This window comes from Dipodomys merriami, unplaced genomic scaffold, assembly GCF_024711535.1.
Source record: "Dipodomys merriami isolate MVZ:Mamm:240054 unplaced genomic scaffold, mDipMer1.0.p SCAF_138, whole genome shotgun sequence".
Lineage (NCBI taxonomy): Eukaryota > Metazoa > Chordata > Mammalia > Rodentia > Heteromyidae > Dipodomys > Dipodomys merriami.
Window position 1 is genome coordinate 1,177,456 of NW_027202693.1, and position 27,893 is coordinate 1,205,348.

General features: G+C 42.6%; 1 protein-coding gene across 2 annotated transcripts in view; it reads left to right on the forward strand.

Annotated features, from left to right (window-relative positions):
- The first annotated feature begins 8,993 nt into the window (after positions 1-8,993).
- LOC138825595 (serine/threonine-protein kinase SMG1) overlaps positions 8,994-27,893 on the forward strand; it is a 91,291-nt gene continuing 72,391 nt past the window's right edge. Inside the window, exons 1-2 of one of the 2 annotated variants that reach the window (XM_070020269.1) lie at positions 9,282-9,370; positions 24,863-24,920. In XM_070020269.1, the coding sequence (XP_069876370.1) occupies positions 24,907-24,920 (14 nt within the window). In that variant the 5' untranslated portion in view covers positions 9,282-9,370; positions 24,863-24,906. Of the gene's footprint in view, positions 9,371-24,862; positions 24,921-27,893 lie in introns of both variants that reach the window. The other variant, XM_070020268.1, reaches the window with a different exon arrangement.

The following is a 27,893-nucleotide window of genomic DNA, read 5'->3' on the forward strand; positions in this document are numbered from 1 at the left end:
ACACCAGTACCCTTAATTTTCAGATCAGTTATTTTTTTTTGGGTCCGGTTGTGGGGCCTGAACTCTGGGCCTGGGCGCTGTCCCTCAGCTCTTCAGCTCAAGGCTAGCGCTCTACCACTGGAGCCACAGCTCCACCTCTGGCTTTTTTCTTTTTTCTTATGTGGTGCTGAGGAATCGAACCCAGGGCCTCATGCATGCAAGGCAAGCGCTCTACCACTGAGCCACCTTCCCAGCCCCTCAGATCAGTTATCTTTACAAAGGAATAAGGGAAGAATCCGAGGACAGACATCATAAGTTAGGTTGCTGGGCCTGGTGACTGGAAGGAAGCAAACAAGGAAGGAAGGAAGGACAAAGGAGGGAAGGGAAGACTACTATGGCAATTCTTGGGTAGCAGGAGCGTCGCCCTGCGGTCTGTCTCCATGGCTTTTACCCTGAGCATCCTCTGGTGTTGTTTATTACCTAGAGATCACTGGTGACTGGGCAGCACGTCCTGTGCCCAGATTCATTGAAGTTTGGCCTTGGCCTCTGCTGCACGTTGGAGCCACCAGGCAGAGGTTTCCAATGTTCCAGGGCCCAGCCAAATGCCTCCTGTTACCAACTTGAAAAGTCGCTATAAAAATAGCTCTTACGGAGAGGGAGGCTGACCTGTGACAAAGATCTCCTGGCAGGAACAAGAAGGCTGGAGGGTTTTTAAACATCTTTTTTTTTTCTTTTCAAAGAGAAATCTGCTTTCATGTTTCTATGGTGTGAATTTGCTTTTGAGGCTGTGTTTTAAAAAAAATTACCCTTGGACATGTTTCTCCTTCTCTAAGAGTGAATTCATTGGTTCTTTGTGCCCAGTTAGGATTACTCTTGGGCCAGGTATAAAGGTTGAAATCAAAACAAGATAGACCCTCCCCCCCACTTTTTTTTTCTTTTCTTACCTGGGTAATGAATTTGAGTATCTAAGTAGGGAATTTAGACAATCCTGAGGACAATCCTGGTGGTTACAGACTTTGGGGTGGGTCAGAATTCAAATCTTGACTTCAGGATTTTTCAGATATCAAAAAGGATTGATCACTCGCTGGATGCCAGTGGCTCATACCTGTAACGTTAGCTGCTCAAGAGGCTGAGATATGATCGCCATTTGAAGCTGGCCTGGGAAAAGAAAAATCTGTGAGACACTCATCGCCAATTAACCACCCCAAAAGAGCCAGAAGTACAGCTGTGGCTCAAGTGGTAGTAAGCAAAAAAGCTAAGGGCTAGCGTTCAGGCCCTGAGTTCAAGCCCAGTGTTGGCACAAAGAAAAAAAATAAACCAAAATGCTATGGGTCTTGGCCACTGTCAGAACTCTAGACAAATATAAAGCAATGCCGTGTTGTGAATTTCAGAAACAAAGGAAGAAGAAAGGAAAGATAAAATTCTCAGGTCTTGGAGGCTTAAGAATTTTTATTCTTAAATATAATTTATGAAAGAGCAACGGTATAAAATTTGTGTTGTGTATGACATATATATATACATTGTGTGTATGTTTACGTGTGGTATTGGAAATTGAACCCAGAAACTCATAAATATATGTAATAACTATTATAATAAAAATATATAAATACCCCCGAGCTACATTCCTAGGTCCTGTGCTAAGTTTACAATTTCTGTTTTATATTTGAACCCTTTTCCTTGCCAGGGGAAGTTGGGATCCATTGTAGTTACCCAACCCTCGGGTAGTCCAGGAGTTAATCGCAGAGCTCCTGTAGGTATGTGGTGTGGGCAGGTGTCTGGGCACAGCTTTCAGATCCACACTTCCTGCCTTTCCCGGCAGCCTGTCTCCAGGCCTTGGTGTGTAACTTCCTCAGCAATAACGTCAATGATCTAAATCTGAGGCCTTTGACGAAGGTAAGATTGAGGCCACAGGTCCCTCCTGTCCCTGTCTGTGATATTCCCAGCCTGGGCCTTGCTGGCTGCCAGCTGGGTGACCTTGGGCAAGCAGCTTAACTTCTCTTGGCACCAAAGTTCTAGTTGGTAAAATGCTTCATCGGTGTGTGCCTACCTTGTAGTGTGGTTGTGAAGAATGTCATGGTTTGGCTCAGGATGAGACATCAGTAAATGCTCAATACATATCAGTTAGACTCAGTCAGGGTTATTAGAGCCAAAACCCAATGCCTGGGCCAAAGCTGACTCACAGCACTGTGTGGTCACTGCCTCACCCTAAGTTCATTCTGTCTTCTTCCAACACATATTTACTGAATGACCACTTTTAGCTTTTGTGAGTTCTGTTTTACAAATAGAATTTTATTTTATTTATGTCTACACTAGCGCTTACACTCAGGGCCTAGACACAGTTCTGGAGCTTTATCCACTCAAGGCTGGTGCTCTACCACTTGAGCCACAGCTCTTCTTCTGGCATTTTTTGCTGGTTAAGTTTCACAGACTTTGCTGCCTGGGCTGGCTTCCAACTATAATCCTCAGCTCTCAGCCTCTTGAGTAGCTAGGATTACAGGTGTGAGCCACTGGCACATTTTTATTTGCTTTATTTTATTAATTTTTGTCAGTTGTGGGGTTGAACTCTGGGCCTGGGCGCTGTCCCTCAGCTCTTCAGCTCAAGGTGAGCGCTCTACTACTTGAGCCACAGCACCACTTCCAGTTTTCTGAGTGGTGTATTGGAGATAAGAGTCTCATGGGCTTTCCTGCCTGGGCTGGCTTTGAACTCAAATCTCAGCCTCCTAAGTAGCTAAGGTTACAGGTGTGAGCCATCAGTGCCAGGCTTCTCTCTCTCTCTCTCTCTCTCTCTCTCTCTCTCTCTCTTTCTCTCTTTCCTTCCTTCCTTCCTTCCTTCCTTCCTTCTTTCCTTCCTTCCTTCCTTCCTTCCTTCCTTCCTTCCTTCCTTCCTTCCTTCCTTCCTTCCTTCTTTCTTTCTTTTTTTGAGACAGGGTCTCATTATGTAGCCCATGATGGCCCCAATCTCATGATCCCCCTGCCCCTGCCTTCCCAAGTACTGAGATTACAGGTGTGTACTACCACACTGGTTTGGCATTGCTTTTATAAGCCACACTATTGGAGGTAGGATTGAGGGGACCTCTGAAAACTGTTTCAGTGCTTAGGGGCCCTTAAGTGGTACTACTCAACTTTTTCTCTCCCTCCTTCCCTCCCTCTCTCTCTTTCCCCCTCCCTCCCTTCGTCTTTGTGCTGGTACTGGGGGATTTGAACTCAGGACCTCATGCTCTTGCTTGTTTTTTTTTGTTCAAGGCTGGGGCTCTTCCATTTGAGCCACACTTCCTGTGCTCCTCCATTTTGGCTGCACATTTGAATGGCCTGGGGAGCTGCAAACAGGGATTCTGTTTCAATGGGTCTGGGATGATGCCTAGGTCTGCAGGGTCTATTAGAAAAACAAACTTGAGAACTCCTGTTAGGATCCCTCTCTGGATATGAACTGCTCTGTGGGGTGTTGCTGGGAATGTGGCTTAGTGGTAGAGTGCTTGCCTTGCATGCATGTAGCCCTAGGTTTAATTCTTCAGTACCACATAAACAGAAAATGCCAGAAGTGGCGCTGTAGCTCAAGTGGTAGAGTGCTAGCCTTGAGTAAAAAAAGCTCAAGGACAGTGCCCAGACCTTAAGTTCAAGCCCTAGGGCTGGCAACAAAAGAAAACAAAATATTGATGGGTCATGCCTATAATCCTAGCTATTCAAGAGGCTGAGATCTGAGAATCATGGTTGAAGCTAGCCCAGGAAGGAAAGTCCATGTGACTCTAATCTCCAATTCATCACCAAAATACTAGAAGTGGATTTATGGCTCAAGTGGTAGAGTGCTAGTCTTGAGCAAAAAGTCAAGGGACAGTGCCCAGACTTTGAATTCCAGCCCCACGACTGGAACAAAAACCCCAAATAAATAAGATGGTAGCACAATTTGAGTTTTATTTTAAGAAATCCCCTTGGTCTCTCCAAGAGTGTGGCTCAAGTAGAAGAATGCTTGCCTAGCAAGCATGAAGCCCTGAATTCAAATCCCAGTACCACAAAAAGTACACAGCAAGAACACATCTAAGGAAGGCAAGGAGATATCAAAGAAAAGAGAGGAAGGAAGGAAGGGGAGGGGAAGAAGGAGGGGGAAAGGAAAGGAAGGAAGGAGGGAAGGAGAGAAGAGACAGGGAAGAAAGGAGAAAAGAAGAGAAGATGGGGGGCTGGGAAGGTGGCTCAGTGGTAGAGCGCTTGCCTTGCATGCATGGGGCCCTGGGTTCGATTCCTCAGCACCACTTAAGCACAAAAAGCCAGAAGCAGCGCTGTGGCTCAAGTGGTAGAGTGCTATCCTTGAGTTGAAGAACTGAGGGACAGCGCCCAGGCCCAGAGTTCAGGCTCCGTGACCAGCCAAAAAAAAAAAAAAAACAGAAAAAGGAAAGGAGGAAGGAAGGGAGAGAGGGAAGGAGGGAAGGAGGAAGAAAGAAGGAAGGAAGGGAGGGAGAGAACGGAGAGGTCATTTTGGCCCTTTGTAGCAGAGTTCCTTCAGACAGATTCCCAGAAGTGGAATTACTGAGGAAAAGGTTATTAATGTTTTTGGATGCACTATTAAATTGCTTTCCAGGAAGTTTCTTCTCCTCTGTCCTCACACCACCCCTCTCCCAGCACTGTTTTTGACTGTTAATTATTTCCCTGGGAAAAGTACACACAGCGCATGCACGTGCGCACACACACACACACACACACACACACACACACACACACACACACACAATTGAGCAACTACACACAACCTTCTTTTTCATTGGTTGCAATATTATCTAACCAGGCACCAGTGGCTCACGCCTGTGATCCTAGCTACTCAGGAGGCTGAGATCTGAGGATCACGGTTCAAAGCCTGCCTACGCAGGAAAGTCTGTGAGACTCTTATCTTCAATAAATCACTCAGAAAACCGGAAGTGGTGCGATGGCTCAAGTGGTAGAGTGCTTACCTTGAGCTGAAGAGCTCAGGGACAGCGTTCAAGCCCAGCGTTCAAGCCCTATGACCGACAAAAAAAAAATTATCTAAGGGCTGGGGGTGTGGCACAAGTGGTAGAGTGCCTACCTAGCAAGCATGGAGCTCTGAGTTCAAACCCCATTATGGCCAAATACACATGTATATATGTTCTAAATAGGCAGATGCTTCAGAAACAAAAATGTAGAGCTGGTTTTTACATAGAATTTATGGATTCCTTATTGTGTAAGTTAGTAAACAAATATTGCTGTTAACTCTCAACATCACTATGGAGTCAGGACAATAATTATATCTCCATTTGATTTGCAAGAGTAAATTAAAATCCCAACAATTTCCTCTGTTACAAGTGGGAGAGAATGGAACTTAGAACCTTTCTTTCAATTACTGTGCTGTGGTTTATAATTTGAAAAAAGTTTTAAAGGAATCATGAAATTTCCCCCTAAGAATTGAGGATGCTTGTTGTTATACTATTAATCATGTTGGAATCTGAATAAATGGCCTAATTTGCTTGCTGAAGTGCCATTTGGAGCAAGGATTGAGGGAAGTAAAACTGATTGATTTCTTACGTCAGTCATTTATTCATCAATTCACCTGAGGCATCAAAAAGTAAAGAACTTGAGGAAAAACTGATGCAAATAAGCTCAGAACTCAGAGCAAAGAAATGCGTTCCTCTCCTCTTCTTTCCCTTCTCTTCCTCTTCCTCTTCTTCCACCTCCTCCTCCTCTTGCTTTGTTGTCTTTGTCTTCATCTTTTCTCTTTTCTGTGCTAAAGATCAAACCCAACACTTGTAGGACAGTACTTTACCTTTGAGTTATATCCCAGCTCTAAGAAAAGGCTTTGAAGCTAGCATGGTGGAACATGACTGTAATCCCAGAGTTTGAGAGACTGATGGAGAAGGACTAAGAGTTTAAGATTAGCCTAAATTATATAGTGAGTCACTGTCTCAAAAAAAAAAAAAAAAAAGGAAGAAAAGCAAAGAAATAAAACCTGGAATCTCTGGTCAGATTGATAGAATCCCAGAAGAGGAAAGATTGAGCAAGTGAATTAAGCATTTCAGTATTTATTTATTTTTTATGTCTGTGGTAATATTGGGGTTTAAACATAGGGTCTTGAATATGCAACTCTATTCTAGTCATTTCTTATAATAGATCCAGTTCCCTAATCTCAACTCCTTGAGTTCCTCAAGGCCAGAGCTTGGGTTATGACAACTACCCTGTCCTCAGAGATGGGTTTTCAATAACTTTTACTGAATAGTTTGAATGTGTACATTCAAAAGTTATGTGAGGAGCTGGGAAAGTGGCTCAGTGGTAGAGTGCTTGTCTTGCATGCATGAGGCCCTGGGTTTGATTCCTCAGCTCTGTTAGGTTTTTAAAAAGTGGTAGCCAAGTAAGAACAGCACCACACACGTGATATTCAGGTATGGGGTAGGTTTATTCATCGTTCTGGCTGGCCCCAGGCCATGTTGATCCTCCACGTGGCTGGGAAAGGCCTGGGAAAGAGAGCTGGGAAAGAGTGAGAGCTGGCCTGGGAACGAGAGCTGGGAAAGGAAGCATCCGGGCCTGGGCTAGGCCTTATCTAGGGTATGGGCGGAGAAAGGTGTGGCCGTATCAAATTCAGAAGTGACCTCATCGGATGCAGATGTGTGACCTCTTCCAGGTGTGCCAGTTGCCTTGGTAACGTAGGTACTGGGTGGAGACTTTGCTGTGAGGAGGGTGGAGTCTGCTCCCCATCCAGGAGCAGACCTTACAAGCTCCACATAAACAGAAAAAGCTAGAAGTGGCACTGTAGTTCAAGTGGTAAGAGCACTAGCCTTGAACAAAAGCAGCTCAGGGACAGCGCCCAGGCACAGAGTTCAAGCCCCATGACCAAAACAAAAAACAAAAAAAACAAAAAAACAAAAACAAAAAACAAGCAAACAAAAAATACACAAAACCAAACCAGGTACCGGGCCTCACATCTGAAAATCCTTGCTAGTCAGGTGGCTAAAATCTGAGGATTATGCTTTGAAGCCAGCCCTAGCAGAAAAGTCTGAGGTTCTTATCTCCAATTAAGCAGCAAAATGCCTGAAATGGAGCTGTGGCTCAAGTTTGTACAGCACCAGCCTTTAGCAAAAAAGCTAACTCAGTGCCTAGGTCCTGAGTTCAAGTCAAAGTCCAAGTACCAGCACCCCCGCAGCCCCATACACAAAAACAGTGTATTTGTTATGCCATTTAAGAACCTCAACAATAATTGTTATAATTTATAACGTGTTTATATTATACATATAACATATAATGTATTTCACATTAATTATTGTATAATAGTAATTATATAATTAAATCAATTTTCAACAAAGAAAAGAATGACTAGTTGAAAGACTATTAGTCTCACAAGGAAGACCATACTAAGTTGGAGGACTCTAATTCTAGGATTGGATTCTCAGAGAATTTTTTTCTTCATAAGAAACCAAAGAAGGGCTGGAGGTGTGGCTCAAGTGATAGAGCAACAGCCTTGCAAGTATCAGGCTCTGAGTTCAAACTCCAGTACTAGCAAAGGAGGGTGGGAGGTGTAGAGAGAGAAGGGAAGAAGAAATGGTAAGAGAGAACACTTGCAGGTTCTTTCTGAATAGTTTGTGGGACTCTTCGTTATATTCTCCCCTTAGCAAGAGAGAGGAAGATATCCAAGGCCACTTCTAGCTAGAGTGTGTGCTTATAAGAGCATGTGTATATATACCTCCCTTTACTCTCCCTTCTGTTTTATTGAATTAATGGATTATCAATTTATTAGTCTGTAGTGCTGGGGATAAAACAGAGGGCCTTGCCCACAGTAGGCAAATGCTCTAACACCAAGCTCCTTTCTCAGATCCATGGATTCATTTGTGTGTGTGTGTGTGTGTGTGTGTGTGTGTGTGTGACCAGGGTTTAGGTCTGCCCAGTAGGAAATGTTCCTAGTTGAACCAGTTCTGTGTTGAGGCAAATATCTACATCTGTTTAGAAGCAGGGAGGGCAGGGAGAGGAGGAAGAGGGAGGAAAGTGCCTTAGGATCCTCACTAAGTGAATGGTGGAGCTTACGGAGGAGCGAGGGGTAAGGGGGAGCAACAACTTTTCATAATCAAGTACCCCTGCAAGCAATTGTACAGTTCACTTTGCAACACAAAGGTTAAGTCCCCTTATGCAGACAAGCTTAAGACACGTACCTGATGTGTGTCTTGCACATTCCACCACCCCCCCCCTTACCCAATCCAGGGCTGGGGATTGAACCCAGAGTCTTACTGATGCCAGGGAAGTGCTCGATCGTCCAGCTTCACCCCAGCCTCTTGTCTACATATTCGATACCTATGTATCGATCACATCTGCATTCACAGAAGGAGTCAGATGCTTCAGTGAATTCTCTGGGAGGAACCGGGGGTGGGAAGGTGTTTCAGGGGGGATTCCCAAGCACAGGCTAGGGGCTGGGGTCGCGGCTTTTCCTCCGCGTAGGAGCGGGCTGAACTGTCAGGACTGGACGCACACCTCTCAGGTGTGGGCTGCGAACTCAGCACCTTCTTATTTCTACCTTTTCCGGGGGATCGCGAGCAGGTGGGCGCTCGCGAACTCCTATGCATGACGCAAGAACATCAGCGCCCTCATTGGACGCCTGATTACACCTGATTTGTGCGCGCGCGCGCGCGCGCGCCTGTGTGTGTGTCTGTGTGTGTGTGTGTGTGTGTATGTGCGCGCGCGCGCTTGTGTAAAAGCGACGGCGGAGAGTCCCCCCCCCACTCCCGTGATCCCCCGCGGTGGACGAATCTCAGGGCCTCGAGGGAGGTCTGATCGCGGCCCCGCCCCATCAGACCACGCCCGCCAGCAACAGGCCCCGCCCCCACACAAGCCCCCGCCCCTTCTCCCCAGGCCCGGCGGGCGCCGGCGCCGCCCCTCGTTCCCAGCATGCCGTGCGGCAGCGGCGGCGCGGCGGGCGGAGCCGGGAGGCGGGGAAGCCGTGGCCGTGTGAGCGTGAGGAGCCGCCACCACCGCCTCCTCCTCCTCGCCGTCCTAGTCCTCCTGGGCCCCGGCGTCGCGGGTCGCGTACGGCTCTGGAAAGAGACGTCGCCTCCCCTTCCTCCGCCTCCCCCTCGCCGCGCCGCTCCCGCCTCCTCGTCCTGCGCTGCGGGCTCAGGCGGAACCCGGAACGGCCGTCGGCCTCCCCCGCCCTCCGCCGCCGCCGCCGCCGCCTCCTCCTCTTCCTCCTGCTCCTCTTCCTCCTCCTCCTCCTCCTCGGCTTCCTTCTCAGCCCCAGGCCGGAGCGCAGTGTCGGCGGCGGCCGGTTCGGGCGGCGACTCGCGCTTCTCCGGGCGGCGGCGCTTGGCCATGTCGTGTCGGGGAAGGTAATGAGCCGCAGAGCCCCGGGGTCTCGGCTGAGCAGCGGCGGCGGCGGCACCAAGTACCCGCGGAGCTGGAATGACTGGCAACCCAGGTGGGTGACGGCGGCCGGCCCGCCGCCGCCGCCGCCTCCGGGCCCTCGGGGGCGCCGCCCGAGGCCTCGAGCCGCGGGGCCCGCCGGCGCGGCCTAGGCCCTCCGCCGCCCCGGGGAACCGGGCGCGGCTTCCTGGGTCTCTCCGCGGGCCTGCCCTGGCGGGTCGGCCGGCCGGCCGGCCGCGGGGAAAGCCAGGCCCGAGTGTCAGCGCCGGGAACCCTGGAGCGCCCTGCCGACACGCCCTGGCTTTTAGGGGTCGGGTGGGAAAAGGAGGCCCTCTCGGCATTTGGGGATCCGAGTTCAAGACCCGCTTGGTGACTCCCGGACTTCCTGGGACCCTCACCCTTCCAGCCCCCCACGTGGAGGACCTGAACTCCGTTCCCCGCTGGCCCTCCCACGTGCTCTTCTTTTTTTAAACCTCGAACTCCCAACTCGGGAACTTTGACTTTTAGGCCCGGCGCGAGTCGGGCTCGAGAGGAGGTTGTGGGGTTGATGATGGAACGTGTGGAGGGAGGTCGGCTTGTCCTGACCGATCCTGGGAAATGGAAGTTGGCTCTCCCAAGTGCAGGACAGGTGGACGGACGCACCTGGATGCGGAGATCTCCCTGGGCACTCACTCTCTCAAGAGTATTTTTTCTCTTACTGTGTCGGGCGGGTTTGATCTCAGGCCGCTTTGGGGCCTTGGTTGGATTAGAAGATATTTAGGAGTATTCGGATTTTTTTTTTCCCCATTAGGTCAATATAATTTCCAATTGTAGTTTAGGATTGATTTAGTCTTTGCTACTGAGAAAAGACTTGTAACAACCAGAAGAGTATTTGGAATTTAACCCAGCACGTAGGAGAACTTCCTCAGTGTATTTGCATGTATTTTAGGGTTAGTGGATACTGGAAGCTTTCAAACTTGAAAGCATACTTGGAATATAATTGACCAGAAACTGGCCAAATAAATGTAAAACGCACACACTATAGAATGCTGCTTTGCTTCCTGATGAACTTCTCCTGATTTTCAGCTGTGTATGGGAGTGAAAATTTTCAATTGTAAGATATTAGAATGTTAACCCCCCCCCTCCCTCCAGTACTGGAGTTTGACTTAAGAGAGGAGAGCTTCCTGACCAGGGAAGCCCTGCCATTCTCCCAGCCTACAGAATCGAAATAATCTTTGAGTGGTGGTGGTGAGGTCTCTTATTTTGTTCAAGTATGCTTCCGTTAGTTTGTGTCTTTTGAGAACTGATGTATTTAAATGACTTTAAAAATGAATGCCCCAATCTAGAATTGAGATGTTAATTAGTTCAAAACAGTTGTTTGAAAAGAATGGCTTTGACTTGACTGGTACAGGGTTTTAAATAAATCAGATACAAGTAGTATCTGTGCTGTACATACTTAATTGTTTTCGCTTTTATTTAGATGTGTGAAATTTGACTTTAGGCAATTAGTGCATTAGATGATAAACAACTTGGATTTGACCTTTCACACCTCTTTAACAATGGATTTTCTGTTGGTTTTTAGCATTGTGCCAGTATATTGAAGAGAATTTTAGATATCATTGAGAGGTTACAATACTTTTCCCAAATAGTCCTAGAGCTTTGGGAAATGAAAGTGTAACTGTGCTAAATAAATGTGATAGCAGATTGCCAGCCACATGCTGAGGTCACCTGACTTCATTGCTGAAAGGTATGAAGCAGAATGGCATAAAAAGTTTAGGAATCTGTGCATAGGTTATTAATAAATATTCATGTTTCTTTTAGTTGCTTTCTGTCTTGGCTCTGTGAGAGATTATTGGGGGTGGTGCTGGGGGGAGGATGTAAGGATGTAAGCTTGCTTTGGAGCTCTGTTCTGTAATAGTCTGACCTAACACCCAGGTTAGGTGGGTACTTGTGAGGTGCACCATGAATTTACTTAGTGGAGTGCCGTTGTAGAGAACAGAGAAAGAAGTATGTATGGACGTACTCAATAACCTTGATTAGTTTGTGATGTGCCATAGTTGCTTTGTAAAATGGCCAATAAATAACCCCAGGTATTTGCTAAATCTTAATTTTGTGACATTTGGGGTTGTTCCTTCTATTCAGAAAAATGAAAGATAACAGAATGGAGGTTGAACTTTCCACTAATTTTTAGGGTTCATCTGAATAGTAAAAAATTCCATTAATTTCCTGATTTTTCAGGGGGCAGGGTGTTCTGTGCTCCTTGATTTGGGATTTTGAGAAAGTGGGTTTTTTTTTTTTTTTTTAAGCAATCATTTTCAGTTTCTTTTAGCTTTTTTTTTTTTTTTTTGCCAGTTGATCAGGAAACTTGACAGTTGACTCAATCATGACCATGAAGACAGGAAATGTTCCAGGTGGCTGACAAGTCTAGTGTTAGAGAAGACAGCCTAGCAGGCCCATCTTCCTTTGAAGCACTGCATAACACTGGCTTACAGACTTTAAAAAAAACAACTGTACTTTGAACATTTACGAATGGTTAGGCAAGTGAGTGGTATTCGGTTAGTCAGTTATTACTTACAGTCTGAGGGTTCATCAGACATGGAGTTAATATTTTAGGAGGCAGGCTCGTGACTGTATTCCTAGTTACTCAGGAGGCTGAGATTTGAAGATCACCATTCCAAATCAGCCTGGACAGAAAAGTCTGTGAGTGAGATTCATACCGCCAATTAACTAGCAAAAAGACACAAGTGGAGCTGTGTTTCAAATGGTAGAGTGCCAGCCTTCAGCCTTGATCAAAAAGCTAAGACAACAACATAAGGTTCTGAAATTTTATTTAGTTATTTTTTATTTTTATTTTTTGTCTGTTGTGGGGCTTGAACTCTGGGCCTGGACGCTGTCCCTCAGCTCTTCAGCTCAAGGCTAGCACTCTGCCACTTGAGCCACAGAGCCACTTTCGGCTTTTTCTGTTTATGTGGTGCTGAGGAATCGAACCCAAGGAAGGCTCAGAATTTTAAATCCCAGTACTAACACCCAAAAAATGAAGGTTTCATGATCCTGTGGATACATCTGGTGTTTTCATATGGTGGCTTTTTGAAGTTAGTTTGCTTTCTTTTCTACCTTAAAAATATATTTGTCAATAGACAAAGTCTTTTACTTTTCTGATTTTATTTTGAAAAACAATTTATGTACCATTGAAACCTAGAATTAAAGTTAAATGTGTAATATTATACATTTTATTATTTTTTTTATTTTTATTTATTTTTTTGGGTCCGGTCATGGGGCCTGAACTTTGGGCCTGGGTGCTGTCCCTCAGCTCTTCAGCTCAAGGCTAGCACTCTACCTCTTGAGCCACAGCGCCACTTCCGGCTTTTTTCTTTTTGCTTATGTGGTGCTGAGGAATCGAACCAAGGGCCTCATGCATGCAAGGCAAGCGCTCTACCACTGAGCTACCTTCCCAGCCCCTATTATACATTTTAATATTCCAAAATACATAGATTACTTTGATATAGTAAAAAAAAAAAAGCTCATTAATCAAGAAAGAGAAAGCATTCAGTCCATCAAAAACAAGTATATTTTATTTCTTGGATTTGTTTAACAGATACATGGGAAGTCTTTTGGTGCCCAAACTTATTTTTACAGTTTTTTTTTTTTTGTTGTTGTTGTTTTTTAGTACTGGGATTTAAAGGCCTGTGATGCTAGTCAGGTGCTCTAGCACTTGAGCCACTCTAGATTTTCTGGAATGGTCTTGCTCTGTTGTTCATATTGACCTCAAACTTGAGATCCTTCTGCCTCAGCCTCCCAGATAGCTTGCGTTAGAGGTGAGTACCACAATGCCAAGCTATGTATAGATTTGATACAACCACATAGTAGAAATAGCTTGCATGTTTAATGTAGAACAGAGGTTAGAATTCTCAGTACTTTCTGTGACAGACCAAAAGATGGAAATGTTCTGAAATTGAAAGTCATATATTAAAAGCTAGAATTTATTTTTATTTTTGAGATGGGGTCTTGTTGTATAGTCCATATTGGACTTGAACTTAAAGAACTGCTGTCTCAACCAATGGAAGTCTGAGGTTAGAGGTGTGCATTAGTACACCAGACCTTTAGCTAGATTTTTTTTTTTTTTGAGCCTGTTCTGGGGCATGAACTCAGAGCTGGAGCATGAACTCAGAGCTTGAATGCTGTCCCTGAGCTTTTTTACTCATGCTAGCACTCTGACACTTGAGCCACAACTCTACTTCTGTTTTTTTTTGGTTTTGTTTTGTTTGTTTTTTTGGGTCCGGTCATGGGGCCTGAACTCTGGGCCTGGGCGCTGCCCCTCAGCTCTTCAGCTCAAGGCTAGCGCTCTACCACTTGAGCCACAGCGCCACTTCCGGCTTTTTTCTTTTTGCTTATGTGGTGCTGAGGAATCGAACCCAGGGCCTCTGGCATGTAAGGCATGCGCTCTACCACTGAGCCACCTTCCCAGCCCCTACTTCTGGTTTTTTTGGTGGTTAATTGAAGGTAAGAGTCTTCATGGACTTTTCCTGCCTGGGCTGGCTTTGAACCTCGATCCTCATACCTCAGCCTCCTGAGTAGCTATGTTTACAGGTGTCAGCTACCAGCACCCAGCTTCTAACTAGGTTTTTGAAAGAGTTTTCTATGAGTAGACCCCTTTATGAATTTTAATGTCTGATGCACATAGTATGGTGAAATATATAAAGGATATAATTACATGGAGACATTTCATAGCTATAAGTGGTACCAGATTACTTTTTGGGGGGGTTGCAGGGGGAGTTAGAGGAGGGAGACTGAGTCTCATTGTGTTCCTCAGGCTCTCCTCCTGCCTCAGCCTCCCAAATACCTGAAACTACAGGCATACACACCACATCGGTACCAGAGATTTTATAAGTTTGATAGTGAGGTGTATAGTCAGTTTTGTCTGTATTTAATGTTTTAGAAGGAAATTTATGTTTTCATTATAAAATAAAGCATTCCTTATGAAACATTTAGCAATTATATCTTTTTTAAAGCAATTATATCTTTAAGCTAAACATTTTCTCCCCTTCTGTTTTAGTTCTTTGTAAATAGGGAATAGAGTTAAACATTTTTTTCTTAAATGACAGAAGATATGTAATACTCTATTGAATTAGAAATACTATAAATCAGTGAGAATGTTCTGATTAGGAACTATTGATGTTTTAGAGATGCTTATGACTTCTAAAACCATTCTCACAGAGGTCATAGGCTCATAGGGGAAGTGAGGACTTTAAAATAGCAAGGCATCTAAATACTGTATTATAGGTCTTGATATACTTTTTTTTTTTTTTGGGTCTGGTCGTGGGGCCTGAACTCTGGGCCTGGGCGTTGTCCCTCAGCTCTTCAGCTCAAGGCTAGCGCTCTACCACTTGAGCCACAGCGCCACTTCCGGCTTTTATTCTTTTTGCTTATGTGGTGCTGAGAAATTGAACCCAGGGCCTCATGCATGCAAGGCAAGCGCTCTACCACTGAGCCACCTTCCAGCCCTATACTTATTTTTTTTTATGCGATCAGTAAAGTTTAAAATGAGTTAGAAGTGGGAAAGCTCTACAGTTGAGTATGAGAGGAGAATGAATTGGTGTCTACAGCTATGACCATAAATTTGTGGAAAAGTCCTAAAAGAAAATAAGGATATGGTAAAGTGTAATTTGTCGTTGGCAAAATATTTAAATAAAAATCGATTAGAAGCCTTGGGCACTTGTGAGGAGTAATACAAAATAAGAGGCAAAGCCTGAAGAGTTGGATTAGAACCATATTTGTAAGCTTTGACTTATCTGTAATGGCTTTAGGGAATGACCCATTGCAACTTTACCTAGTAGATGTGGCACAACTTAGGAAGATTAAATCTAGGTTCTTGAAGGAGGTGGAGTGAGGAGGAGGAAGGGAGGGACTATAGGAGTAGACAAGAGTGCTACCTAAGAACCTGAGTATTGTATTCTGTTTATAATTCACAGTTCAAATTCAGACAAGTGTCTGGCCAATATGCAAAAAACCCTTCATTTGTTATCTGCTGTTGATTGAGGATGATCACTTAAAGTGATACTTTTTATCTGCTCACACTTGAGTTTGCCTTAGGAAATGTACATGGAATGTCACACATAAAATGGAGTGTGATTCATAGTGTCATTTAGGAATATTGAGTTCTCACAACTCTTCAGGATTTCCTGCCTTCCCTACCTGGCATTTATAATAGGCACTTTTGCTATCCTAATTACCCAAAATAAATCCCTAGGGTTCCTTTCATTGGACTCTCCTTTATGATTTACATAAGCTGTTTGTTTCATGCCTTCATATTGTCATTATTTTCGTTACCTGTTTTTGGCTATCTTAGTTTTCTCAGAGCTCATTTTACTTTGGGAACTACAAAATAAAATGTACCTTCACCTACATAGAGATAGAAGGGCAAAGATTGCAGAAATATTGTGGTTTAATTCTTGTATAAAATAGTCCAGCTTAGGTGTATATAACTTTCCCCTTTACATGTAGAACATTTGCTTACATAGAAATGTTTGCTTTTACGGTATTATTCCTTGCTTGTTTATGTACTTTTCTAAGTTTGCTTTTCTTTTGCACTCCACTGTAATAATTTTTATTTATTTTTTGTCTTTTGTGGGGCTTAACTCTGGGCCTAGGTGCTGTTCCTGAGCCCTTCAGCTCAAGCCACTTTGAGCCACAGTGCCACTTCTGGTTTTCTGGTGGTTAATTGGAGATAAGAGTCTCATGGACTTTCCTGCCAGGGCTGGCTTTGAACCTAGATCCTCAGATCTCAGCCTCCTGAGTGGCTAGGATTACAGGCATGAGCCACCGGCGCCCGGCTGTACTCATTTTGAGACATGTTATATATGTCTTAATTAAGTTTAGTGAATTTTGACAAATATATACACATCTGTACCCAAGAATTCAATCAAGAGACTTCAGGTTGACTTTTCCCCACTCCCCAAAGCAGCAGTGTATGGAGTCTCTGCATAATGTCTTACCATTTATTGCCAGTTTACAGTTAATAAGGATTAATAAACTCATCATCTTCAGTATATTTCTCTCATTTTTCTTTTGCTATAGCATTGCTAATTTACTTAGAGTATCTGAAGCAATTTTCAGGCTTTTGAGTTCAGGAACATGAAGGAGTTCCTCTTGGTGGCTATCTTTCTTTCTATGAGTTACAGGTTTATGGGCCCTTTTTACCCTTGTGCTACTTGGCTGTGGCTCTGATCTGCTCTTCATGCTCTTCTGCATCTAAACTTGTCCTTCCTTTGACTCCTAACCCTGCCTTCGGTGATTTGTCTCTCTGCTATATAATTTACAAGGGATCTACAATGAAAAAGAACATGCCCTTTTCACTTTAGTTGTCCATTTTGTTCTCCAATTAGTTAGATGTTTGAGAGCTGTGATTGGGTCATTTTTCTCTCCTGCTTTCTGTGTCTTATCCCGATGGCACTGCCCAAGCTCATTCCTGCCATAGGGCCTTTGCATGTGCTGTTCTTGGTGCTACTAAAGATGATTGCCATTCTCAGCTGCTTTTATACTGTCTTGTCCTGTCTTACCCCTCTGTGGGAGAGTAGTCTTCGTAACACTTCATCCCAGGTTTTCTATTGTCTTTTTCTTTTCTGTTCTGTTTTTTTTTTTTTTTTTTTTTTTCTGGTGGTGGGACTTGAACTCAAAGCCTGGGCACTATGCTTGAACTTTTCTGTTGAAGACTAGTGCTCTACAGCTCTACTTCCAGTTTTCTGGTGGTTAATTGGAGATAAAAGACTCATGGACTTTCTTCCCTGGGCTGGATTCAAACCACAATCCTTAGATCTCAGCTTCCTAAGTACCCAGAATTACAGGCATGAGCCACCAGTGCCCAGCTCCCAGGTTTTTAAAATAATACCAATAAGCACACATTTTGTGTATTTTCTTCAATAAAAGTATAACCTTCATATATGTGGATCTCATATAATTCATGTTTTACTTCTATATCCTTCTACATTACGAATCTGGTCTGTATTTGAGTACCTTCTCAAAGAACACATGTATATGCATGCTCATGCACACACACATTTGCTATGAGTTGAAATTGTTAAGCAGCAAAAACAATCTAATCTTTTTGACTTTTGACACAGGGAGGGCAGGTACAAATGCAATTAAACTGAGAAATGATAGGTTAGAAAGGCAACATGTCCATTACCTAACTTCGATTATAGAATTTAAAAACTATTACTTTCAGGAATATCAATTGAACGTTGAATTATTTTCTTGTTCCCTAAATTATGTGTCTATACTGTACATAATTTAATTTGATGACAAGAGTAGTGATGATGCTGGAATCTTGGAAAGGTTATCCTCTGCCAGTATAGTACTTTGAAGTTCTTGGAGGAGGAGAACCTTCATGCATCTACTGAAAAAACTTGGGAAGAGTCATATTACTTTATAAGAATTTGTATGGAGGTGGGGGAAGAGCCAGGTGCTGGTAACTCATGCCTAGCTACACAGGAGGCTGAGATCTGAGGATCCTGGTCCAAAGCCAGCCCAGGCAGGAAAGTCCGTGTTATCTCCTAACAGGGCCTAAGGACAGCTCCCAGGCCCTGAGTTCAAGCCCTAAGACCAACAAAAAAAAGAAAAAAATTTTGTATAGACAACAAATAAGAATGCTGTACGAGGGGCTGGGAAGGTAGCTCAGTGGTAGAGCGCATGCCTTGCATGCCAGAGGCCCTGGGTTCAATTCCTCAGCACCACATAAGCAAAAAGAAAAAAGCCGGAAGTGGGGCTGTGGCTCAAGTGGTAGAGTGCTAGCCTTGAGCTGAAGAGCTGAGGGACAGAGCCCAGGCCCAGAGTTCAGGCCCCATGATCGGACCCAAAAAAACAAAAACAAAACAAAACAAAAAAAGAATGCTGTATGATCTTAACTGTATTATAAACTCAAAATGAGCATGGATGTGCTCTCCTAAGTAAATTTCTAGTTAGAAACTATGTTTTTTTTCCTCTTTTGCTATAAAAGTTACTTAAGTCACTTGAATTTTGATTAAAATGTATTTTTTTTTTTTTTGTTGGTCGTGGGGCTTGAACTCTGGGCCTGGGCTTTGTCCCTCAGCTCTTCAGCTCAAGGCGAGCGCTCTACCACTTGAGCTACAGCGCCACTTCCGGTTTTCTGGTGGTTTATTGGAGATAGGAGTCTCACGGTCTTTGTTGCCCGGGCTGGCTTTGAACAGCAATCCTCAGATCTCAGCCTCCTGAGTAGCTAGGATTACAGGCGTGAGCCACCAGCGCCCGGCTTAAAATGTATTTAATATAAACTGTAAAAAAAGAATTTGTATGGACTCGCAGGTTAAAAGTGGCTTACTGATGAGCTTAAACTGTTTCATAAGTATCTGAAATCTTAAGGCTAAGTATAAATATCTTGATAAGTGGCTCCTGCCTTAGCGTGAGGAGCTTGGTTCCCTGGTGCTGAGGGCTGCTTCCTAGTCTTCTGGGGAACTACCACACTGTCTTCATTAATTAAGAGAATAGTGAGATTATTCTGAAAGCTTTCTTCTTTGCTCAACTAGTTGATTTATGGCATTTTACTCCCCCCCCCCCCCCCCCCGCCCCGTGCCAGTCCTAGGGCTTGAAATCAGGGCCTGGGTACTGTCCTTGAGGTTTTTACTCAAGGCTAGGGTGCCACTTAAGCCACAGCTCCACTTCTGGGAGTGGTTTTTTGGGAGTGGTTAATTAGAGATGAGTTTTATAGACTTTCCTGCCTTGGACAGACTTAGAACTTCAGTCCTTAGATCTCAGCCTCCTGAGCAGCTAGATTTACTACAGATATTAGTCACCAGTGCGAGGCTAGCACATTTAGTTTTAAAAGGCAATTGTGTATTTTAAGATTCTTGTTACTTTTTTCAGTGCTGAGGATGGAACCCAGGACTTTGGAGTGTGGTAGGCAATTGCTCTATCACTGAGCAATAAACCCAGCCCTAGGATTATTTTTAAAGGGGAGATTTTTTAATATGTAGTTAGGGAAACTTACTAACATGTCACTCCTTGGAGGATGTGCATGAATATACTGACTGGTAGAACATTATCAGAAGATCTCCATAGCTATTATTTGTGTGTTTTCAGGACTTAAAAAAAAATGGTTGCACTTTTTTTTTCTTTTCTTTTTGTGTATTGGGGCTTGAACTTAGGCTCCCAGGCTTTAACTTGGCTTCTTTCCCCACCCCACTCCCAGTCTGACTCTCTACCACTAGAGCCACACCTTTGTTGCCTGTCATGTACAATTTTTATGTTACTAAAACATCCTTGGGGCTTTCTCCCATGATGGAGGCCCTGTCTGGTTTAGACTCTTCTTAGGCTCTTGTCTTGTGTAATTCAGTGATTTCTTAATTTGTGTCCCAAAGGGCTCTTTGGCATTAAACTGATATATGGGAGGGGGTGAGTTTTGTAGACTTTCTTTATCTTCTTGGGGAGGTCATAGAAAAAGAGGTTTCTTTCAGTTTTGGCAACTTCCCAGGGCAGTGGGATGTTTCTAGAGTACTTTCCAGGACTTGCTGACAAATGTGTGTAGTGCTACAATTATCACTAGCACTACCAGGCCAAAATATACTTTGCCCATTCAGCCCCTGTGCCCACTGCTGATCTCTCTCCCCTGCCCCTGTACGTGTGTCTTTTCAAGAAAGTCATAAGGTGAGTGTTTTTTTTTAAATTTTGGTGGTAAAGTGCCCATAGAATGTACCACTTTACAATTCACAGGCCTTAGGTACATCTGTGATACTGTGCAGTCATCACTACTGTGTAGTTTCAGTAATTTCCCCATCATCCTGTGTGAAAAGCCCTCTGCCAGGAAGCAGTTATTCCCCAGCCTCCCTTTTCCCAGTCCCTGGGTATCACAGTCTGTCTTCCCCTCTGAATGTAGGTGCATTCATATAATATGTGGTCTATAGTGTCTGGCTTATTTCTCTTAGTCTGTTTTCCATGTTCATCCTGTAGCATGTGTTGATACTTCATTCCATTTATGTATGTATGTATGTAGGTATGTATGTATGTATGAGTGTATGTATGTGCGTGCTGGCCTTAGGGCTTAGGGCGTGCTGGCTCCTGAGGACCTGGGCACTGTCCCTGAACTTCTTTTGCTAAAGATTAGTGCTCTACCACTTAAGCCACAGCTCCACTTTCACTTTTTTTGGTGGTTAGTTGGAAATAAGTCTGACCTGTAGCTTGGGCTGGCTTCAAACCTTGGTTTTCAGATCTCAGTCTCCTGAGAAGCTAGGATTACAGGTGTGAGCCACTGGTACGTCATTTCTCTTTTATAACTAAGATTCCATTGTATAGGTACATACTTCCTTCTTGAGCCATTCTTCTTCAATGGACATTTGAGTATCTGAAGTTTGACTTACGTCACTAGGCTTTACGTATAAGTTTCTTTTTTTTTTTTTTTTGCAAGTCATGGGGCCTGAACTCTGGGCCTGGGTGCTGTCCCTCAGCTCTTCAGCTCAAGGCTAGCGCTCTATCACTGGAGCCAAGCACCACTGCCAGCTTTTTCTGCTTATGTGGTGCTGAGGAATCGAACCCAGGGCCTCATGCATGCAAGGCGAGCACTCTACCACTGAGCCACCTTCCCAGCCCCACATATAAGTTTCTTTTTGAACACCTGATTTCAATTAGCTTGGACTTATACATAGAAGATTCACTGGGTTATGTAACAGTTCTGTTACACCTTTTGAATGATGTGAAACTGATTTCTGAAGTATGTATACCATTTTATGTTTCCACCAGTGGTGTATGAGGGCTTTCATTCTTCCATATCCTCACAAAACCTATTGCTGGTTTTTTTATTTTTTAGATTTTATATTTAAAGTATGGCTATCTTAGTGAGTATCAAGTGGTTTTTCCTTGTGGTTTTGATTTGCATTTCCCTAATCACTAATGATGAGTATTTTTTAATGTTCTATTGGCCATTTATTTGTCTTTTTCCTGTGTAACCCACGCTGGTCACAAACTTGGTTTCTCCTACCTCAGCTTCTCCCTGTGTTGGAGTCTCAGATGTATCCTACCACACCTGACTTTGTATCTCTTTTTGAGAAAGGGCAATTTCTTTTTTTCCCACTTGGTAATTTTTGTTGTTGAGTTGAAGGACTTTTTTTTTTGTTTCTATGATTGTTTCCTTTTTTTAAAGACACGTTTTTTATTGTGAAAATACTGTACAGAGGGGTTACAGTTACATGAGCAAGGTAATGAGTACATTTCTTATCCAGCATTGTTGCCTCCCTCCCACCTCAACTACCACCCCTCCCCCCACCTAAATTGTAAAGTTCGTTTTTTGACATAGCATCTTGTATTTCTCATTGTTGCAATGGGTCAATCTGTATCCCTATTTAAACATTTTGTTTTTTCCCCTTCCCCTCCCCAAATTATACCAAATACAGTGAAAACGGGTTATACCATGGGGGGGAGGGATAAAGGAATTTTTTTTAATGCTTTGGATGTTAGACTCAAGTGATTTACAAATATTTTTTCTGATTTTGTGAGTTGGCTTTTCACTTCCTTGATGATGTCCTTTGTATGAAAATAAGGTTTAAAATTAATTAATATTAAATATATTTAAAACAATCAGCATTTAAATATATGGGAGTGCCCCTTTCTCCCTCCCTCCGTCTTCCTTCCCCCCCTCCTCCCTCCCTCTCTTATCCTCCCTCTCCCTCCCCCCCTTTCTCTTTTAAGCTTTCAAAAGTTACACAGAGGAGGATTTTGTTGTTGCATTTCTGCACATGGCTTCTTCTATTTCTAGCCTCTTTGTGTTTAGAAAAGTGACTTTTTCGTTTTGAGCTTTGTAACCCAGGTTGGCCTTGTACTCATATACTACACTCCCAGCTCCCGAAAATACATCTACAATTATGAGTGAACTAGATTTTGGTTATAAAAGTCTTAAAGGACAAACATAAACAGTCTAATTGGATTTTGAACCAGCATCATTTTCTAGTTGTCTTCTGCCTTCCTTTCTGCTCTCATGAAATAACCACTATATTAGTTTTTCCCAAAATTTACATGGTGGAAGATCCTCTTATCTTCAATAGTAACACCTCAAGCAAGTGAGCAAATTGAGTTTGACCTCATGAGAGACACATTTTGGGTGCCACAAGTGTTTGAAGAAGTTGCTAGTAATGGGATTTCTTCTGCAACTATAGAGCTTTTTTGGTGCTGATCCAGGGCTTGAACTCAGGGCCTGGGTCCTGTTCCTGAGTTTTTATGCTCAAGGCTACTGCTCTACCATTTGAGCCATAGCTTCACCTGTAGCGTTTTGGTGATTAATTGGAGATAAGTTTTCATTTTCCTGTCTTGGCTGGCTTTGAACTGTGATCTTTAGATCCCAGCTTCCTGAGTAGTTAGGCTTTCAGGCATAAGCCATCAGCATCAGCACCCATTTTTGTTTTGTGTTCTCCCTCCTCCCCCTTCATGCTGGTCCTGGGCCTTGAACTTGGGGCCTGGGTGCTATCCCTGAACTTTATTTTTTTTTCCCCCTCCCTGAAGGCTACCATTTGAGCCTCAGCCCTTGCTGGCTTTCAATGGTGATCCTCAGATCTCAGCCTCCTGAAAGTAGTTAGAATTATAGATGTGAGCCACTGGCACTTGGCTAAGAGTTGTGTTTTATAGAAGTATTTTTCTTCAGTATGGATAGAGATGGGACAGAGGTGTGGATGGAGGTGAGTGACTGACCATAGAGTACTGTTTAGTAGAAAACATCGAAAGGTACCATGTAGCAAAATGGAAATATAGGAGCAAAGCAACCAGTTATGTTTAAGGGATTAGGACTTTTTACTGATACTCCATAACTATGACAGCCTGGCTTCCAGCCCTAAATGTTCCTCTCATAAAGTTCATTGCTAGGATTTCTGGTGTGGCCCACAGCCCCAGATGATAACCAACCTTATTAAATAGGCATGGCATTCCAAGGGCATAGAGATTGCCTTTCAGAAACCACAGGTAAAAGCCACAACTCTCTTTGGGTAATACAAAATTATTTATAATTTTAGAATAAAATTTCTTTTTTACACTGGTCTATATTGGCTAATTCAGTTGAGAATTAGATTAAAAATTAAAAATTGGTAACAAGGAACCAATAAATGGGTAAGTAAGATTTGGTATAGAGTCAATACATAGCTAAGGAAATTTCACCAAGAAGTTATATCAACTTAATATTTTAATACTACAAAACTGATAAGTCCCATTTACAATCTTGACACAAAGTAATTGCTTTACTAAATTTGAGCCTAAATTTTCAAGTGAGAAGCATTTTATTTTTTATTTTTTTATATTTTGGGTCTGGTCGTGGGGCCTGAACTCTGGGCCTAGGTGCTATCCCTCAGCTCTTCAGCTCAAGGCTAGCACTCTACCACTTGAGCCACAGCATCACTTCCGGCTTTTTTTCTTTTTGCTTATGTGGTGCTGAGGAATTGAACCCAGGGCCTCAGGCATGCAAGGCAAGCACTCTTACCACTGAGCTACCTTCCCAGCCCCCATGAGAAGCATTTTATAATGAAGTCTTTGAGCCTGCAAAATGAAAGTTTTGTACTAGACTCAAAATAGTTCTGTTGATATAGACAAGGCTCAGGCGTATTTTGCCTTTTAACCCTTATGAAAGCATATCTGAATCCAGGTGAGTAAGAGATAGTATAGGGATAACCCTGGATTTCTTTTTTAAAGGTAACTAAATTTTCAAATAGTATGAACTTTTACCCCCCTTGTTGTTGTTTGAACTTAGGGCTTTGGGGTTCTAGGTACCAAGCTTTGCCTCCACAAAAAGTATGAAAAAACTCCCGCATAACCTATAGAGAGTAAATTTATTCCTACTTCATTGGTTTCAGTGCAAATCTCATTACCTAGTTTAGATTCCTTACAAATTAGACCTTCCCACAAGGGCAACATCCCTTGGTCAACTTATGCAAAAACAACTCAAAGCAATATGATGCTTACTCCAGCGGGCACCACTAGGTGTGTTTGCATCAAGTCATTTTGGGTGCTTTAGCTAGATAATTTTTTTTTGAGGCATGATTTCATTTTAAAGCTCAGGTTATCTTTGAACTCCCTATGTAACTGAGGCTGATCTTGAACTCACCATTCTCCTACTTTCAGCCTTCTGAGTGCTGGGATTACAGGTGTCCATTACCGTACCTGGCTGGCAAAACTTTCTTTGACTTCACACTTTCTAGAGATTTTTAAGGGAGGTAGAGGTCGGGATTTGCTTTTTCCAGTGCTCATAAGGATGAAGGATTTGTCATTCAAAACGAATGGCTTTTTAGATTGATGATATTTTCTTGCTATTTAGTCTAGATAACTAAAATTAGTGCTAATTGTATTTGTATGTGATTTGTATGTTATAGTTATTTCTCTACGGACCCCCAACTTTTTGGTTGTCACTTTAAGCCTTTTTATCTTCTAAGGCATTGAGTGGCTTTTTATCTTATTTTTGCTTAGACATACAAACCCAAGGGGGCCATAGTTAACTAAAAGCACCTAACCCATGAATGATTATTGCTTCATGTTTGAACATGAAATGTTTTAACCCACTGTCTTCACTAATATTGTAACTACTGTCTTACAGATTGACTTGATGCAAAACATCACAAAGGCTCCATATTATACAGTATGCGATTTTTGAGGTATGAGCTTTAGAAACTTACCTCCCATGTGGCATGTACATCAGGCTTTAACTTCAGTTTGATCACTGGGGAAATATATGCATTTCTTCTTTTTTTCCTCTTCATTATATTCTCATAGTATTAAAGGGGCTGTGCAAGTATTTTTTGTTGCTTGGATTTTAGCCTTAACAGATACATTTGGTTTTTATACTAAATTGAGACACTAATTCTGGAGTTGATAGTTTTGACAGCCTTCCTGACTAACTAACACTGATGCCCACTTTAGAGTTCAGATCTGCATTTTCTGTTTTGATTGCCTCATGCTAAGAGCTCATTTCCCTTCTGTAACAGTTTTTTGATTATTGGACTGGAGTGGTCTTTAGAACTAACAGCCTAACCATTGACGGCTTTCGAGACCCAGGCAGTCTAAATATTATAAAGATAGGGATTTCATGTAAGCACTGAGCCATTTTGTGCTTTTGGGTTCAGAATACATAACGTGAATTCTGGTTGGAAATGTTTTGATCAATTTGAATTAAAATACCTTGGCAACTCTGCTGTTTTTAGGCAGCTCTAAGACAATGGTTCTAAGTGATTTTTTTGCTATATTTTTGAAAACCCCATTTTTTTTAAGCTCAGGATTCATAACTCATGAAATTTAAAAACACTGTATTCTAACCAATTGGGAAGGCAGTTTTGGTTTTGTTTAGCTTGAAATCAAATGCATACTAGTTAGAAATTGATTGGTAGCAGTAAATTGCTTAATTTCTTAAGTGAAGATTTTAACATAAGCTGCTATATGTTGAGTGTAAAAGCATTTTTGCTCAGGAGCTGCTTATTTATTGTCTGCTGATTGGAAACTGCAGGTTTATTTTGTATTATGGTTATAATAAGTCTTAATGGACTCTACAAGCTAAATAGTTGAGAATTTTTTTATTGGGGGTGGGGCTGATACTTGCATTTGCACTCAGGCCCTGGAGCTCCCCTTCCCCCTTTTTTCATGACTGGTCCTCTACCACTTGAGCTATGCCTCCAATTCCAGCCTTTTCTGATTAATTGGGGTTGAGTCTCAATGACTTTTCTAATCCTCAGATCATAGCCTTCTATGTAGATAGGACTATAGGTGTGAGGCCCCAGCTCCTTGCTTTATTAAATAATTCTTAATCTTATTTAAGCCTCATAATCTTACCTGTATGTTAGATAACTGTTATCCCCATCGGCCCAGGAGAAAATCAAGTCCTGGAGACTAAGGCACATGGTACCTATCAGTCCTGGAGCTGGAATTTGAGATCAGATCTTTTCTTAACTGGTATTCTCTGCTGCCTTATGATCCTACTTTGCCCCCAGAAATGGATAGAAATGTTTAACTTTTGATAGTATGGACAGTAGGTGACATGTGAATATAATAAAAACATAAAATAAAGACAGGCTTAAATATTGGTAGACTTCAGCTATCTTTATATAGATGTCCGTTTTTATTCATTTCCTAATATCTTATTTTTCCAGGTTATATTAGGTGCCATCCATATAGGTAGCTACAGCAGCCCACAAGTTCTTTCATTCTTTAGTTCTTTTTCAGAAAGTAGTAATATATTATGCTTTATTATAGATGAAGTTTAATATACTCTTTCTCTCTTTCTCCTTCCTTCCTTTCTCTCTCTCTTTCTTTTTCCCTCCCTCCCTCCCTCCCTCCCTCCCTCCCTCCCTCCCTCCCTCCCTCCCTCCCTCTCTCTCTCCATTTCTTTCTTTCTTTCTTTTTTTTTTTTGGGTCCAGTTGTGGTGCCTGAACTCTGGGCCTGGGCGCTGTCCCTCAGCTCTTCAGCTTAAGGCTAGCACTCTACCTCTTGAGCCACAGCGCCACTTCCGGCTTTTTTCTTTTTGCTTATGTGGTGCTGAGGAATCGAACCCAGGACCTCAGGCATGCAAGGCAAGCGCTCTACCACTAAGCCACCTTCCCAGCCCTAATATACTATTTTTAGACACACAGAATTCTCATGTTCCATAGTGTTAAAGCTTGCTGACCTAGTATATTTAATATCTTCATACATAATTTTTGAAATTCCATATTTTTAATATATTAGAAATACTTAGCTTTGTTTATGAACAAAGGGAGTCTGAATATTTGATGACACTGTTCTATTAGAGCCTTAGCTATTTTACTATGCCTGGCTATAGAATTGTAATAAGATTTATTGCAATAGCTTTTAAAAAGTAACGTAGACTTGTATCAGTTAAGTATCTGAGCTCAATTGGCTACTAACAGTGATTACAGAGAGTTGAGCCTATGGAATGATTTATGTTGATTGTTTTTGTTAGTGGGGAAGGATAAGGTGATGAAAGTGTAAATGAAATGTTATGTGAAGTAATAGCATCTTTACATACAAGAGGGAGGCATGAAGGCAGAGTAATAGACTACTTTCTCCCCTGGCCGGTGTCTTAAACTTTTCCAAAATGATTATAAGTTCAGAAGATGATTTCATAAAATACAGAAGTGATATATATGCTCTTTCTGTACATTCTGTTGAACTTGCTTTCAAATACCATCCTATATTTTTTCCATAAAATAAATAAGGAGTCAGTTGATAGTTTAAGGCAGATTGTTATGAGGCAGTTTATATATACATATATATATATATATAAATTATATACATAAATAAAATAAAATAAAAATATATATCAATCTTCATTTCTTTTTTCTTTTTCTTTTTCTTTTTTTTTTTGCTGGTCGTGGAACCTGAACTCTGGGCCTGGGCGCTGTCCCTCAGCTCTTCAGCTCATGGCCAGTGCCCTACCACTTGAGCCACAGCACCACTTCCAGCCTTTTCTGCTTATGTGGTGCTAAGGAATGGAACCCAGGGCCTCATGCATGCAAGGCAAGCACTCTACCACTGAGCCATCTTCCCAGCCCAATCTTCACTTCTTTATGAAGGTTGTTTTCCTCAGGATAAAAGCAGGATAGGAACTGCTTACTTGTATTTTTCTTATGGAATAGAC